The following is a 12,063-nucleotide window of genomic DNA, read 5'->3' as shown; positions in this document are numbered from 1 at the left end:
GCCTTATGCTTTATGCGCTATGCAAGATCTACAGAACGAGAAGTGGGGGTGGAAATAAGGGACTCTGATTGGTTGATTCGCTTATACATTATGCCTTATGCGTTATGCAACTGTGCTGCGGCCTTTAAGCGGGGAGCACAGATTCTTGCATAACGCATAACACATGAGACATAAGAAATTGAACCAATCAGAGTTCTTTATTTCATAGAAAGGAGGGAAATGAAGGACTTCGATTGGTACATTTTTTTTTATGCATTACGTGTTATGCGTTATGCAAGAGTCTGTGCTCGCCGCTATACTCGTGTTTTTAAGAACTCTGATTCCTACTGATATCATGATACTTGTTGAATATGGATTTCAGGATTAAAGTTGTGTGTTAAGTGCTTAAATAATTCTATGTGAATTTATATCTAGCGCAACTCAACAGCTCGCATAAGGATATATCCACACAAACTTGCATAGCCGCATAAAAGTATGCATAAAGAAAATTATCCAATCCCATATCTCCTATAAAGACGCACGTAAAATGTGATTGGATAATTTTCTTTATGCATACGTTTGTGCGGCTATTCAAATTTGTGTGGATATATCCTAAAGGAGCACGGTATAGTGTCTTGCGCCACGTCTTAGCGCCGAGACACGTGTCTCCAGATATTACATATGCAGTCATTTAAACTGCATGCCGAATTGATTTTTCGGACTTAAAAATGCAACTAAACTACCGTAGTAATAGCACAAATTAAATTGACAAGCAATTTAATAATTTCATGCTCAATGAGCATCCTTTAGAACAGGCCTGTCCAACTTTAGCTCCGAAGCCAAAACGCAGGGTCATCGATGCAAAAAATTCAATATAGGTAAGATTGTGGGAACTCTAAATTATTAATACGAGACGCATATCAATAATTTACAGTCCCCGAAATTTTATCCACATTGAATTTTTTTGTAATTTTTTGTAATTACAAAAATTGCAAATTCACTACAATATTTATAAATAATATTAAACTTATTGGACCGTGAATTATAAGTGAACACACAAAAAATAGAATATTTATTTATTAATTCTATTGATCAACATAATACCTAGTGAATTTTGCTCACTTTTGTATTTTTTATCTCACAAAATACAATCGATCTCCAGATCCGAGCTACACGTTGTTTTCTCGTTATTCGCGGTCAACGGACTGCGCACTTATAATAATCATATTCCAAGAAATTTAACCCTTCAACTCCTCCAAGTATGACTACAATGAGAGGCCGGAAACCTTGAAGGATCGAGAATAAACAAATGCAAAAGCTTATCCCTACTCCGTCATTCCTATGCAGTCATTCCTCTTCGTGACCTTTCGCGTCTCGTTTGAGTTATCGGAGGGGAAAAAAAAAAAAAAATCGTGAATAAAGAGGAGAGACGAAAGAGAAGAGCATTGACTTCAACGGAGGAGCCTTGAGGAAGACGGAACAGGAACTCGAGGGAACCAAGGCGATCCAGAATTTTTCGTTCGTCCATTCTGGCGATTCAATCTGAAGCGGCCTGGCAAAAATAAAAATTCAAGCATAAGTCGAATGTAGCGGAAGTGACAGAAGCGTAAACGAAGCTTCTGAGGCGAAAATTGAGACAACGAAACGTAAAAGAGATGTTTATGCACCTTTTACGTTTCGTTGTCTCAATTTTCGCCTCTTAGGAGCTTCGTTTACACTTCTGTCACTCTCTCCTTACATTCCACGCTTCAATCTTCTCATTTTAAATGATGACTCTTCGAAAGAGGAACGCGATCGATTTTTAAATGTTTAGCACGCACCTTGACTGTGATTCCGGTAATAGCGGCGCTCGATATACCTTGCGGGAAGGGATATATTATCGACGCTGCGGAGAGAGAAAGAGAGAGTGAGGAGTTACGAGCATAGTTTCCCCTACACCTGCACGACATGGTATGTACGTGTATATTTAAATAGCGTTCTCAGCCTCGGGGCGAAAACGCAAGGCTGCGGCAAGGTCTCGCGGCGCCATTACCGGTGCACACAACCGAGAGAAAGCCGATCGAGCTTCTCTCTCTTTTCCTCTCTCTCTCTCTCTCTCTCGCGCGCGCGCGCGGATAAAATAATTTTATTTTCGTGCCGAGAGATAAGCGCGTATACGCTCCATCGAGTATCCCGTCGAAATATAAGGGCGCGCCGGAGAGAACAGTGATGATTCATCCCGAGGGCCGCGCGTTTAGAAAAACCAAGATTCGAAATGCGACGTCGAGCTTTCCTCTCCCGTCCCTTCCGGTTTATTTATCGATTACGGTTCTCGTGGTGTTCTATTAGATTCATTTTGGGCTGTGTTCCCGATCCTTATTATTATTCATCGAATGTTAAACCCTTATAAAAATTTAATATTAATTTATTTATTTTCAGTATTAAAGATATTGTTAACAATACTTTTAATACTCAAAGTATAAGTAATTAATATAAGTAATTAAGTATAAGTAATACAATACTTTTAAGTATAAGTAATTGGGCAGTACTAGTAAATTAAATTTCCATAAAGGAAGGATAACGTATAACCTGGGAATCTAAACGCCCTATTATGTTCAACAATTGGATTTAATTAAATTCAAGTAAAAAGAGAGTAAATCAAAATGTGTTCTCTAAAACTTTAAGGCCAGTATTCATAATCGATTATTATATTTAAGAATGTACGTGAGATTAATTATATTTAAACAGTCTTATATTTAAGACTGTCATGAACATGTCAGAGGATCGTATTAATATCTTAAGACGGTCTTGAAATAAGAACGGACTATTATATAAGCACACAATATTCCTAGAATGTTATATGAATATTACTTACTCTTTTTAATATTCATGTAACATTCTTAGAATATTGTGCCTTACAGGACATAAATATTATATCGATCTTAAAGTGAATCTTGCTCTTAAAGATTAAAATTGAACTACTCTTTTTCAAAACTGACTCAATGCTCACTCTTTATAGAGTGGGATTTCACTCGAGAATTTAGAGAGTATTATATTTAATTACATTTTTGCTCTAGCCATGGATCCTCCAAGCATCTTTTGCGCGGCACACACTAGAGAGGGACGTTCGAGCCCTCTTTCAGCGCATGTTCGCAGGAAAACGGAAAGAAATGTCTCACGCACATCTCACGCCGACGTTCCGTGCTCCTCGACGAGTCCTCGACTCGTCTCCGCGGATCGACTTCGTGCACTCGGAAATCGTCGAAACGATACACTCGAGTCGGACGTCACGACGCGAACGTCGACGTGCATGGCCCCGTCGACGCCGTCACCGAGGACACGACTGTGCCGGAAATGTCGCCCGCAACGCGGCCGTCCTCGTATGTACGCGGTGTCCTAGGTAACCCACCGCTGGAGTCCGCGCGAATACCGTGCGCGCGCGCGCGGATCACGTGTACCGAAGAGTATCGGATCGATTTCTTCACCTGCCTCGACACAGAGTTTCTCAATAATCTGCGTTTCTTAATACCTGCAATCTTATTCGCGCGTACTAAGCTTGCAATTAAATCTGCAAAAAGGTCTCGCGTATCTAAAGAAAAGCGGAATGTATAGTGAAAAGCTCCTGCTTGCTGCATTCTTTTCTCTCCCCTTTTTTCTCTCGCGATCTCTCTCTTTTTCCTCTCTGAAAAAAAGCTAATTTTGATAAGATAATGAATAGAACGAATTGATCAAGTTATAAATTGATCGTATGCTCTGTAATTTAATGTTTATTTTAAAATATCTAAAAAATGGAATTGATCAGTTAAGTTTTTGAAAAATTCATCTCTCGTTTTTTTTTCTATATTGCTAATCTACATATATATCATGAATTTATATTCGCATATTTTTCTCTCACCTTTATTGTTATGGAAATATTCTATTCTAATTTTCGTATCTATATGTATACATGAGCTCGTCTTGTTCAACTTAAGTGCCCTACATTTCCTGTACTTCAAAGAATACAAGTTAGAATTTAGAACGTTAGAGAAAAAAAGAAAAAAGAATTGCAAGAGCAAAAGTTCTTTTAAAATTTTCGCGAAACGCGTTATTCCATGGTATCGCGTGTTAAAATTTGATTAACGCGTGATAACAATAAGCACTCGATATGGGTACCACTGGTGAACACAACGATCCAATCTGCTTCCGTATTTAGCAAAGCACGTTTATTCCATGGCATTACTTCACCCCTCGCGAGAGTATACTCATCGTATTTAGATTATATCGATTGCCGTTGCGCGTCATAGCTTGACCTACTTGTAACGTTGGACGTTTCTTATATATTATATATACATATATATATGCACAGCGAGGCACTTAACCCTTAGTTCTATGACGAAAAAGGTCATTACGTACCACGCTATTTGGTCGTTGTACTGATTCCAAGCTGATTGAAAAGGAAGATATTAACTGTTACGTCAATTACGTGTTCTTGTACAATCTTGTAATGAAATAAAAAATGTGTATTTTTATTAGTGATGGATGAATGAAGTAAGAGTGGAAACGCTATTGACTTTACTGATATAATTAAATAATTAATCAGGAATGTTTATAAATTTCAGTTTATTGAAGTAGAATATTTAATATCAATTTTAAGAATTGCTTCAGTTTTCTTCTATTTTACTCTTACGGTGAAGGAATATAAGAATGTTTGATCTCGTAACAGAAATAAATGAAACGAAAGATATGAAATTAAATATACTTTCTTACTCTGTAATAAAATTTATAATAATGCATTGAAGACTTCCGTGAACATTGTTAAGTTATAACTTTGTCATAAACCTTATCCTAAATATTTAAAACAAAATTCGAAGTTTTTAATAACGTCAATATAATCTTTTCATCAAAGAATATATGTTCTGTAATCAAGAATATTTTCTCATAAAGAAGCAAATTAAAAGTAAATACTAATAACGATCTATAAATCGTAATTTCGTGTGAAGCACTTTAAAATATGTCAAATATATAATTAATAATACACGAATAAAATATAATCGATTAAACATAACACACGCACACACACACACACACACGCACGCACGCGCGCGCGCGCGCGCACACACACACACACACACACACAACAGAATTATTAATTAGTTAATCCAATAAAATCAATGTCAAAAGGGACTATCTCAAAATTACAGTTAAAAACGTGTAAGTTGACACACATCAGGCAACTTACTCTCAGCGAAAACTTATATTCGATATGAATCTATTTGCTTAATACAAAACGCACTTTTCTTCAAATTAGTCATGAAATTCAGGAACTTGTATGATTGCTCATTCAATGCGGAAATACCTTAAATTTTTGCATTTAAGCATTATAATATATAAAAATATATATAAAGAAAACGATACTAATTAATAAAATATTAACCAATGCAAACAATAAAACCTGAACGTAGATAATGCAATAAAAACTGAGCAGTTTATAACTGTATCACATTTAAGGAGCTGCGTGATTCTATGCCTTTGCAGATCTTGTTGTGTCGCGACAACGTAAAATATACTCGCATACGTAGAAATAGTTTGATCAGGAAAACGATTGGGAAGTCCGGACAGGGCGGTTTATAGTCGATTTGTTGCGCGAGCTGCAGCATCTGTGCTCCGAGATTCTTCTCGATAGAAAGTTTCTCGAAATTGCACATGAACGTGTCTTCAAGGCTGGAAACATAGAGATGGAAAGAGCTCGATGTATCTCTGCTGGACGAATTACTCTCCTTGGTAGTATAGGCAATGCATACGTTGCAATTAACGTGCACCAGCAAACACTCGTTGAGTAAAAACTCGCACACGCGCTTAAACGCACTTCTCTCGGGCAGTCGCAAATCGATGTTGCGATAATTCGTCGCCGAGATGTTCAAAACTACTTGAGTAGCAGGCGGACTTTCATTAGCTAAAGAGGACACCGACAGGGTTGACGCTGTCTCTATTCGTTTGAGTATCTTCCGTCCGTTCACGGCAGAATCGCCTCCACTTGAATGCTCGAGGAAGTGCTTGCTGACGAGATTCTTGAATGCGTAAGTAAACAAGATAGGCGTGGGCCTAACGCGATTTCCGCTTTGTCGTCTAATAGAACGAAAAACGCGCTCGATGCTCTCTAGATTCAATCTTCTTGTACAGAGGGAAGGGAATTGATACTGTTGCAACATGTTCCACAGTTGAATAACCGCGTTGATCGTAATCTGCCAGTGATCGAAGCACTTGATCGACTTGACGCACGCGCCATTCCTATCCACTATCTTAATCGACTTCAAGAAGTCAAGTGTCTGCTGCAAGAAGCTCATTTCGTGCACGCTACCCGTGAAAGTTTGTTCGAAATTCTTAGTATTCGATTTGGTCAATGCAGAGGAATTGAGAATGTCGAATAACTGATCAAAGTTGTGTATAAACTCCATCGTGCCGATCATTTCTAGAGGTAACTCACCGGATGTAATGTGCGCGCTTAAACCTGCAGCTATGCTACCACTGAATATTTGAACAGCGTACTTGGTTTCTATCTTTTGACATCCCTTGGGCTCCAAATGACTCAAAGACAATTTAGGGGCCAATGGCAGTCGCATCTGGCTGTCGCGCCTGAAGAAGAGTTCGATATCCGTCCACGAGGCCCTTTTCTCGCGGAAGCGGAGGTCATGAGCTCTGAACACGTTTCTGGTCGTCCTCATTAGCCGTGTAACATCAAAAACGAAAAACACTCTTTCGTTATTCACCAGGAATGACGGGCGTTCCATAGAGATCCCTAGTAGTCGTGATAGTTGCAGAAACGTTGATGATGTATTGGTAATTAGAACATGCACGGTCACATTGATGCTCTTCAATCTAACTATTGCTTGAAATATCAGATCCTTCAAGATATTGGTGCAACACGTGTTGCTATAAAAGTAATAGGCGATGGGCTGTTCCCAGTCGCCAATTAAACTACACGCCATTATCACCAAAACCTTTCTCGCTAACGTGCGCCGCTTCTCTGTACCGGTATCGTGGAAACCAACGATTTTGTCGCGCGTCAAATTGTAGAAGAGATGTGGTCTAAGTCGCATTTCCTTCACAGATAGGGAGCAATGTCTCTCAGTCGACGGCAGCGACTTTATCTTCAAACGCAACGCATTAAGCACATTGTCATTCAAGCCGGGCGGCATATCCCAATTGCGGATGTGTCTCCACAGCTGACGCGATGTAGGCAGCAAGTATAACGGCCGGTAAAATCTGTATGCACCTGATGCCATGAAGAATAACTCGAGCGCAAGTTGCTTATCCTTAAAATTCTTTTTAGTCTTAGGCTTCTCGCAAGCATTGATACACGCTGAAACTAACATGGCGGAATTACGTGGTAGTAAATCTGTACACGCCGTTTTCAATTGATTCATGTTCAAACGATTATCTTCGTTTTCCGCGTCGGATATTTTCCTTCGCTTTGTGACCAAACTGTTGGCACAAATCTCAGATTTTTCCATAGATCTCTTCCCTCGAATCCAAGCTTCTGGTGTCTGTGTCGAAATATTCCAATGTCTTCTTTTTGGTGTCCTGCAACATTTAACAAAATTTATGTGTAATATCTTTATTTTATTGTTAAATTAATGTTTTTGTATATTTTAGTGAAATAATCTGACGTTAATCGACGAAATAAATTTTTACCAAATTTTAACATTTTCACTAGTAATATTAATCCTTGATAATAATATTTACTTGTCACCATTTTGTTGCGGTGTATAAACTGACACTGTTTTCGACGACGTTGTACAAATCGATACTGTTTTTGATGGTGGCGTACAAATTGATACTGTTTTTGATGGTGGTGTACAAACCGATACTGTTTTCGACGTTGTTGGTATTGGAGAGTCCATAGATGTTAAATCTATGATATCTCTATTTAAAAAAGAAATAACTTTCTGTGTATTTAACGATTATAAATGACGCTATATAAGTTGAGATTGTAAAATCGTAACTTACGAATTACTGCACTCTTCTTTTGGAAATATTCGCGTCAATGTCGACACTGCTTCCGTATTCGTATCTATTTCTTTAATAAATTGTATTTCCGCGGAAGTATTCCTATTAATAGAGTGCATTTTTAGTACTTTTATTTTTTCCGACATATTGTAAATAAATTAAGACTTCATTTACATTAAATCCTATTAGCAAAACAGGAATAAATAAGACAATGCTAAACATTAATTGAAAAGAAATAAGTTAGATATCTTTTGAAAATAATATATTCAAACGCGCCTATAATTGACTTTAATACGTCTAATATCTCTACATTTCTAATTCACCTGTTATCATTCTCTTTCTTCACATCTAGCAACAAGGTTTGAGCCGATGATACATTTCTGATAAAAATTAAATATATTATTTGTTATAACACAGAATATAAGTTAAGAACTGAATTAGAAACACAATATCAATATTAAGGCAAACAGAAGTTACCTATCCTCATATGTCTGTTTTAAAGAGGATCTCGGAAAAAATGCTTGTACTGGTGAAATTATGGCTGTATTTCTACATCAAGAAATTATTTTTATTCAATAAAGATGATCAATAAAAAATATAATACTCATGCAACAAAAGGGAATTTATTATGTCTGTTATAGACGATGTAAACTATAACAATCAACGCCTAAACGGTTTAGCTGGATCTTAATGATGTATAATTCTTATGTGAATTTATATACTACGTGTGTAACCCCCAGAAACGCGCGTCGAAATGATTTTTCGGTCTTAAAATGCTAACTCTATTAAACAACTACCGCAATAATATCACGAGTTAAATTGACTAGCAATTCAACAAATTTTTAATGCTTATTCGCATCTTCGAAACGATCTTAATAATGTTAAATGACATATTAAAATCTGTAAATAATGAATTCTTATTGCAAAAAATATTATCTCGGCCGGGAGTCGAATCCGGATCTCTTGCATTCCGTGCAAGCGTCCTAAACCTTTAGACTACCGAGGCTTAGGTCTAAAAAGGTAGTTTAATAGAGTTAGCGTTTTAAGACCGAAAAATCATTTCGGCACGCGTTTCTGGGGACTACACACGTAGTATATAAATTCACATAAGAATCATACAAGCATTAAGATCCAGCTAAACCGTTTAGGCGTTGATTTCTGTAGTTTGTGTTATCACATATATATGGTCCTATAATATATTATAGATAATGTATATATAGTTATATATGTATATACAAATTTACTTGAATCGTTTATATCATAAATAAATTATATTATTCTTATGGCAAAAGAAGCTCACCTTTCGTTAGGTTTCATGGGATGCGTTTCAGATACTTCAGATTGTGATAAATCTGTAGAGTTTCTGTAAAATTGCATTATATTTAGAAACTATTTTACTCCTTGAGCAAAAAGTCAGCGAGAAAATTCAAATAGAACTTGCGAACTTACCTATTTCTGCTCTCTGGCTTCAAAAATATAGTTACAAAAGAAATCGGTTGAAACAAAGTCGTAGACGAATTACTACTAAAAAAAAGAGAAAGAAAAGTTACATTTTTAATTTTTCTTAAATATAATTTTTAAATCTGATAGTCTCATTTGGAAATTATTTCTAGCAATATTGTAGTAATATATCTGTATAACTGTACTAGTAACAGATATATAAATATAAATATTTACTCACTCTCCTGTTTGTTGTAATGGCTTCAAAAATATTGATGGCACAGCTTCTTTACTGAGATAAATTCTTCCTTCTATATTGCGAAACATTTCTACTCGAAAATGTAAATGGCATATCCGATAGTATCGATTTGCAAATTCTGGACCTATTCGTATCAAATCCATTCTATTGCATGCTCTAATCCATTCTAACCATCTGAAATTATATAATTTTAAATATAAATCTGACAACGAAAATATAATATATTATATATCAAATACAAAACATAAATTTAAAGATATATTCAGATTTATTTCATACACAAGCACAAAATTAATTTTCAAAAAGTATATATAATAGAAAAAAATAAAATAATTGGATACAACACAGGGCAATAGGAGTCGAGCACGGTAATTCTTGTGCAAACCAAACGGTTAACAAAACAACTTTATTAATAATTAATTTGCTTACATGTTTCGGCTCACTGATCCGTAGATCAGTGTACATTCTTCGTTACATTAAGATTAAATTATTAAAGATTCAGTTTTGGTTTTGATGTCCCTCTGGACTATAATTAGTATGTTTTTTTTTCCTTTTTTTTGCGATTAACATTTTAAGTATATTAAAAGTTATCCATTAATTTCAACATAATTGACACTGATTCGCTGAATGATCAAAGACTAGTTTTTGACTAAATCCATAGAATTTAAGTATTTGCGATATGGTAAATTTTTGTTTTAATGAGCTACCTTTTATTGTTTTATAATAAATTGTTTTTGCTTTCAAAAAATTTACCTTTTAATAATTTTAATACATTTTAGATTGTTATTAGAGTTCGTTTTTATATTATAGTTTCCGTTAATAGGTGGAAGTGTCTCATTGAAATGAATTAGTTTGTAAAAAAAAAATTTTTTTTTGTAATTACAACATCATACTGTCTCTGAGGATGGCTCCAAAGTAAACTGAAACATGTAAGCGGATTAATTATTAATAAAGTTTGTTTTGTTAACCGTTTGGTTTGCACAAGAATTACCTTGCTTAACTCCTATTGCCCTGTTGTATCTAACCATTTTGTAACATTAACGAATCTTTAGGAATTAATTTATATTTAATAATAGAAAAAAAGATATTCAAATTTACACAAAATGTATCACCTAAAACCGTATATCTAACAAATGCTAAAAATCAAAATCAAAGTCACATTTGAACAATTCGGTCAATTAACCAATACGATTAGTTAATTCCTTCTCTGTCCAAGATCTCAAAGTGATTTATAACATCATGGGCACAAGATTTTGCAGTTTGAACAGGTTTGAATTAGATACAAATACCTTTTCCTATCTTTTGGAAATCGAAAGAAATGACGTCTCGTTATTTTTATATTCAACATGCAACCTGGTGCAGAGCACCAACGAGTGTTAGTTCCAGTTTCATCCATTCTTTTTAAGGCAATATTTAATAGACTGCAATTTACTTTCTACTTAGAAACCTGAAGAATATAAATTTAATCATTGTAAATGTCTTACTGATCTTATGTTTTGTACATTAAACAAAGTATATTTTTAAGTCTGCAAGTTTTGTATTAGATATTACAAATACAAGACTTAATTTACAAATTTCAAATATTCTAATCATGATATTGTACAAAATGTTACTACATAATTTTATATAACATAGTTTTGAAATATATAAACAGCATATAAAACTGTAAAGATTTGTTTCTTATCAGAATTTAAATTAAACTAAATTTCTTATAAGAAATATATATATATAGTTTAATTAACACATATAAAGATCTGCAATATTATACCTTAAAAATAACAATGATGCAAATAAAAACTGCTCAAAATATATTATTAATTTCTTAAAATATAATTCATTAATTTCTTTTTGTTAAGTAGTTTATATTAAGTTTCCATTTTTTAATTATTCAGTTTATTATTGCTACAGCAAAACCCAAATTCAATGAATTGTCATTCAACAATTTCTCACAGCTTTGCTTACTATTTTTTATCTACTTTCATATGCATGTACAACGTACACAAAATCTGTCTGTGTAAAATTGTTGTAAATTATTCATAAAATTGCATAATTAATTAACAAACCTTATCTTACAATAAATTTGAATTTCTTGCACACACACTGCCATTTGTAAATATTTGTTCACCCATGTCTTTTCGTACTTTCTATAAATGTGGGAAGAAATTTTAGAAAATATTTACCTTACAGTTTCAGGACAGCAGATGACACACTTCAATCATGAAGTTAAGGTTAATTGAAGGAAGGTTGTATATTCTCTATAACAACTCACGAGCGACAAGTTCTTCAATTTTCGTGAAAAAAACTTGGTACTTGTTTACTCTCAAAGTCTCTTACATTGCATCCTGTTGATACACGAACGGCTCTTCCCATTTCTCGAGTCCCGCTTTCTCGCGGGCGCAACTTTTCGGAGATAAACAAAC

General features: G+C 34.8%; 1 protein-coding gene across 1 annotated transcript; it reads right to left on the bottom strand.

The window, feature by feature from the left end:
- Nucleotides 1-5,410: 5,410 nt before the first annotated feature.
- Nucleotides 5,411-11,725, bottom strand: LOC108766688 (uncharacterized). Its single transcript, XM_018516115.1, has 10 exons — nucleotides 11,707-11,725; nucleotides 10,933-11,090; nucleotides 9,626-9,817; nucleotides 9,394-9,468; nucleotides 9,245-9,307; nucleotides 8,422-8,493; nucleotides 8,268-8,324; nucleotides 7,945-8,046; nucleotides 7,681-7,860; nucleotides 5,411-7,518 (listed from the first exon to the last, which is right to left on the bottom strand). The coding sequence occupies exons 2-10, from the start codon at nucleotides 11,037-11,039 to the stop codon at nucleotides 5,424-5,426; spliced, it is 2,943 nt and encodes a 980-aa protein (XP_018371617.1). The 5' UTR covers nucleotides 11,040-11,090; nucleotides 11,707-11,725; the 3' UTR covers nucleotides 5,411-5,423.
- Nucleotides 11,726-12,063: the final 338 nt, after the last annotated feature.

Source organism: Trachymyrmex cornetzi, unplaced genomic scaffold (genome assembly GCF_001594075.2).
Source record: "Trachymyrmex cornetzi isolate Tcor2-1 unplaced genomic scaffold, Tcor1.1 scaffold61, whole genome shotgun sequence".
NCBI lineage: Eukaryota > Metazoa > Arthropoda > Insecta > Hymenoptera > Formicidae > Trachymyrmex > Trachymyrmex cornetzi.
The sequence above is the reverse complement of the archived record's forward strand: the minus strand, read 5'-3'. Positions and strand labels throughout refer to the sequence as shown.

Coding starts and splice junctions, on each gene's coding strand:
- LOC108766688 (XM_018516115.1), bottom strand. CDS start 11,039: ATGGATGAAACTGGAACTAACACTCGTTGGTGCTCTGCACCAGGTTGC. Junction 9,469..9,625: donor CCATTACAACAAACAGGAGA/GTGAGTAAATAT, acceptor TCTTTTTTTTAG/TAGTAATTCGTCTACGACTT. Junction 9,308..9,393: donor AAGCCAGAGAGCAGAAATAG/GTAAGTTCGCAA, acceptor GCAATTTTACAG/AAACTCTACAGATTTATCAC.